We start from the raw sequence: 3,600 nt of genomic DNA on the forward strand, positions 1-3,600 counted from the left end.
ATGAGCTCACTTTTTGGGAAATCATCAGTACATTCCAAATCATCTGATAAAAGTGAGCCAAAGAGAAGCGGTTCAAACAACGACAAGATCAAGCCTGATCATCATGACGTTGATGGACAAGATCTAGAGGGAGATTCTAAAGTTCCTTCCGGGAAAGCAAGCTCAAACTCAGACTCAATCGATGTTCGGATTCATTGGACTTCAAAACCCGCAGATTCTGAACTGCCCCCGCGGGTTCACGGGTTTGACAACGAAAGGCTGTCGTTGAAGAAGCTGCTCGGGAATCGGGAAAACGACAATCAGTTCAAGGCGGTTGGGATCGTCGGGACACGTGGCGTAGGAAAAACGGCTCTTTGCCAAGAGTACTACCTCGAGAGCACGTTTTTCCTTCCTAGGGTTTGGGTGTCCATCCCCAAACAGACGGCAAATATCGGAAAGGGTCATCATGAAAGCCCTAAGATTGCAATTCTGAAAAGAATTTTGGCAAGTCTTGGCATTGAAGAAGAAAAGATCACAATGAATACTAGAGCAAAGAACGTAAAACCTGATTCATCATCACATGATCTTGATGATGATTTCATATTACTCGAAGACTTGCTCTATATTCTACGTCTTCAATTGATTGGAAAGAGGTACTTAATTGTGCTTGATGATGTACGTGATCAATTATCACCTGATGCGTGGTACGAAAACTTAGACAAATCAGGTACCGGCACAGATCCCGATACCTCCGGCGGTACTAGTCTTGCTTGTGCACTGCCAAAGGGGTGTGGAGGAACGGTTATTGTGACGACTAGGTTTGACGAGACAGCCAAGAAGATGGTTGGGGAGGCTAATGTGCTCCGAGTTCTCCCCTTACCGGATCCGGAGAGCATATTGGAGATATTTTGGGACGCCGCTTTAGGCGGAGATCCGTCGTTGAGCAACACAGATGTACTAAAAGATAAAGCACTGGGGAGGATAGCAGATATTGTACATCCAGGGACCTCGTTGAGTGGGAATAAGACTGATATCACAAAAGCCCTAATTAGAGAGAAGGTTATAATCAAGTGTAATGGGCTTCCGTTGGCAGCAAAATTGATGGGGGTAACCATGCGCAAACAGTTGCATGATCAGAATAAAGAACATATTGATGCAAGTAATCAGAAAGAAGAACCAAAGAAGGGAGATAATTAACAATCCATGATCAAAATGCCACGGTCAAGTGTCAAACCATAATTTATAACAAAGTATTGTCAAAGAAGATTGTGTAATGATTGGATATATATATATATATATATATATATTTTTTTTTTTTTTCCTTCCAATGTTTTAATTTGGTGTTGCGATCACTATGTAAATATACATGTATAGACCCATTAATTTGTTGGCGAAATATTCAAGTTCCATAAATAAAATGGGTAGTGACATGATCGCTATAGTAGCTAGTGTGTACAACAGTGTTAGCACGGCAAATTGTATAAATTTGTGCAAATCATTTTAGATTAATCGTAGAAATTTGAATGCAGCTTTTATTTTTCCGAAGATTAATTGAATGCAACTATTGCAAATGCCTTTATTGGTTTGAAAAAAAGAAAAATAAGGACTGCAATAATATATATAAAAAACATCATACATCCAAAAGGTTAATCACATAATTTTACTTGATTTTTCCTTCTGTTTTAAAAACTACAAAAGGATCCTTGAAATTTGAAAAACTTGTTTTAAATAATTCATAAAAGTATTCTTTGAATTTCTTACTCTGTTTCAATTTTATACTATAAACAACATATAAAATTCAAATTTTGAGTTTTTGTTTTGGAAATTATATGCTCTATTTTTTTTTTTTTGAACAAATGTTATATTGTAGGGTTTGTTATGTATTTTTCATTGTTTAAAATATATTTCAGAAACTATTTATGGCTTTTTTTCTTGTCACCCTACTTTTCCACGGGGATGAAATTGAAATAAAATTTTCAAATTCAAAGATATCTTTGTAGTTTCTAAAAAAAATGCATAAATTGAGAAAAAAAAATTAAAACTGTTAAATATATTTATGTAATTAACCCTACATCCAAAACTATAACGTCATCCCTGAGTACATGACAATTGCATCCAAAAGTACGGACCAAATTATTATTTATCAAAGTGCTGGAATTCTCAAATAATTACAAAGTATAGATTAATCACACAATATTGTACGAATAGTTGTAGCCAAAATATAGCAACATCAATCAATTGAAAGGCTAACAACAACAATAAAACTCCCACATCATTCTAGTTTTGCTTCTGTCAACTTCTCCTTATTCAGATTAATACAAATTAAGGCTGCCTTATTGAGATTCTTCAGGCAGCTTTCTCTAGTTTTTCAAACTCCATACATAATATATATATATATATTATTGTGTATGCTTCACCCACACTCCATCCTCATCACAAGGGCACATAGAGATCAAAGGGCAATCAACTTTCTCCAAGTAAATCAACCCTGGAAAAAGCGCTTGCATCTCTTCCCAGTCCATTTTCAGCGCAGCCAAGTACTTCAAGCGCAGAGTCTGAACCGATTCCCACTCGACTCCTGTCGACAACCCGAGAAGTTCGTGTCCAAGTCTTCCTCCTCTAATGTAGAGTTTCTCAAGGCTGGCCAGTTTCTGGGGCGTCATCCACTTGGGAGATGTTTGCTGAGGGTAACACTGGAGATCAAGTTTCTTAAGCTTCCAAGGACTAACATGTTGCGGCAGATCTTTCGCAGTCGTCGTATGTGAAAAAGTACTACTAGCAGTTACCTTTCTTTGGGGATTTGGTTTCTCCATAGTAGTTTCACTCTTCTGTGGGGATATTCTTGCTTCATTTGGTTGATGATCACTTGCATTCTTCCTTTGAGTTGACTCTGCTCCCCAGGACACGGTTAGCTTCTCGAGCGCTTCCAGTCTTTCGAGCGCGTTCAACTCCTTCTCGGCAGGGAAATCCTTCTTGCTGATGATGATGCTCAATTTTCTTAGATTCTTCATCACTACCAAATCTTCAAGCATACAGAACTTGCCGGTTTGGTTAAGATAATCGTCGACGATGAACCCCTTGAGAACTTGGAGCTTAAATAGCGAAGATAGCCCCTTAGGCATGTGATCTATTAGATAACAGTCGGAGATATCTAAATGCGTTAGGTTCTTGAGAAATGATATTTCCTTTGGAAGTTCTTCAAGATTGTGACAAGCTTTGAGATCTAAGATCCTGAGACTTCTTAACCCTTTTATGGAATCCGTGAGCTCACTGATCCTTGAGATGCCCTGAAGGCTAAGCAGCCTAAGAGACGACATAAGTTTCAACCCTTTCAAGAAATCACTGCTGTCCACTTCGATATGATGCTTAGCTGCATGTACAGATCCATGTTATAATATATATATATATGAATCCGTGAGCTCACTGATCCTTGAGATGCCCTGAAGGCTAAGCAGCCTAAGAGACGACATAAGTTTCAACCCTTTCAAGAAATCACTGCTGTCCACTTCGATATGATGCTTAGCTGCATGTACAGATCCATGTTATAATATATATATATATATATATATATATATATATTCAGTGTTTTGAGAGATTTATTCACTAGGGTATCTCTCACAT

The 3,600-nt window shown here is 37.8% G+C and overlaps 2 protein-coding genes across 2 annotated transcripts in view; one reads left to right on the forward strand and one right to left on the reverse strand.

Annotated features, from left to right (window-relative positions):
• On the forward strand, nucleotides 1-1,176 carry LOC21406804 (probable disease resistance protein At4g19060). The gene has a single exon (XM_010106552.1). It carries the CDS (start codon nucleotides 1-3, stop codon nucleotides 1,174-1,176), a length of 1,176 nt encoding a protein of 391 aa, XP_010104854.1.
• A 1,202-nt stretch (nucleotides 1,177-2,378) lies between these two features.
• LOC21406805 (disease resistance RPP13-like protein 4) overlaps nucleotides 2,379-3,600 on the reverse strand; it is a 5,705-nt gene continuing 4,483 nt past the window's right edge. Inside the window, exon 3 of the mRNA XM_024171135.1 lies at nucleotides 2,379-3,349. Coding sequence (XP_024026903.1) covers nucleotides 2,379-3,349 — 971 coding nt within the window. The remainder of the gene's footprint in view (nucleotides 3,350-3,600) is intronic.

Source organism: Morus notabilis, unplaced genomic scaffold (assembly GCF_000414095.1).
Source record: "Morus notabilis unplaced genomic scaffold, ASM41409v2 Scaffold789, whole genome shotgun sequence".
Lineage (NCBI taxonomy): Eukaryota > Viridiplantae > Streptophyta > Magnoliopsida > Rosales > Moraceae > Morus > Morus notabilis.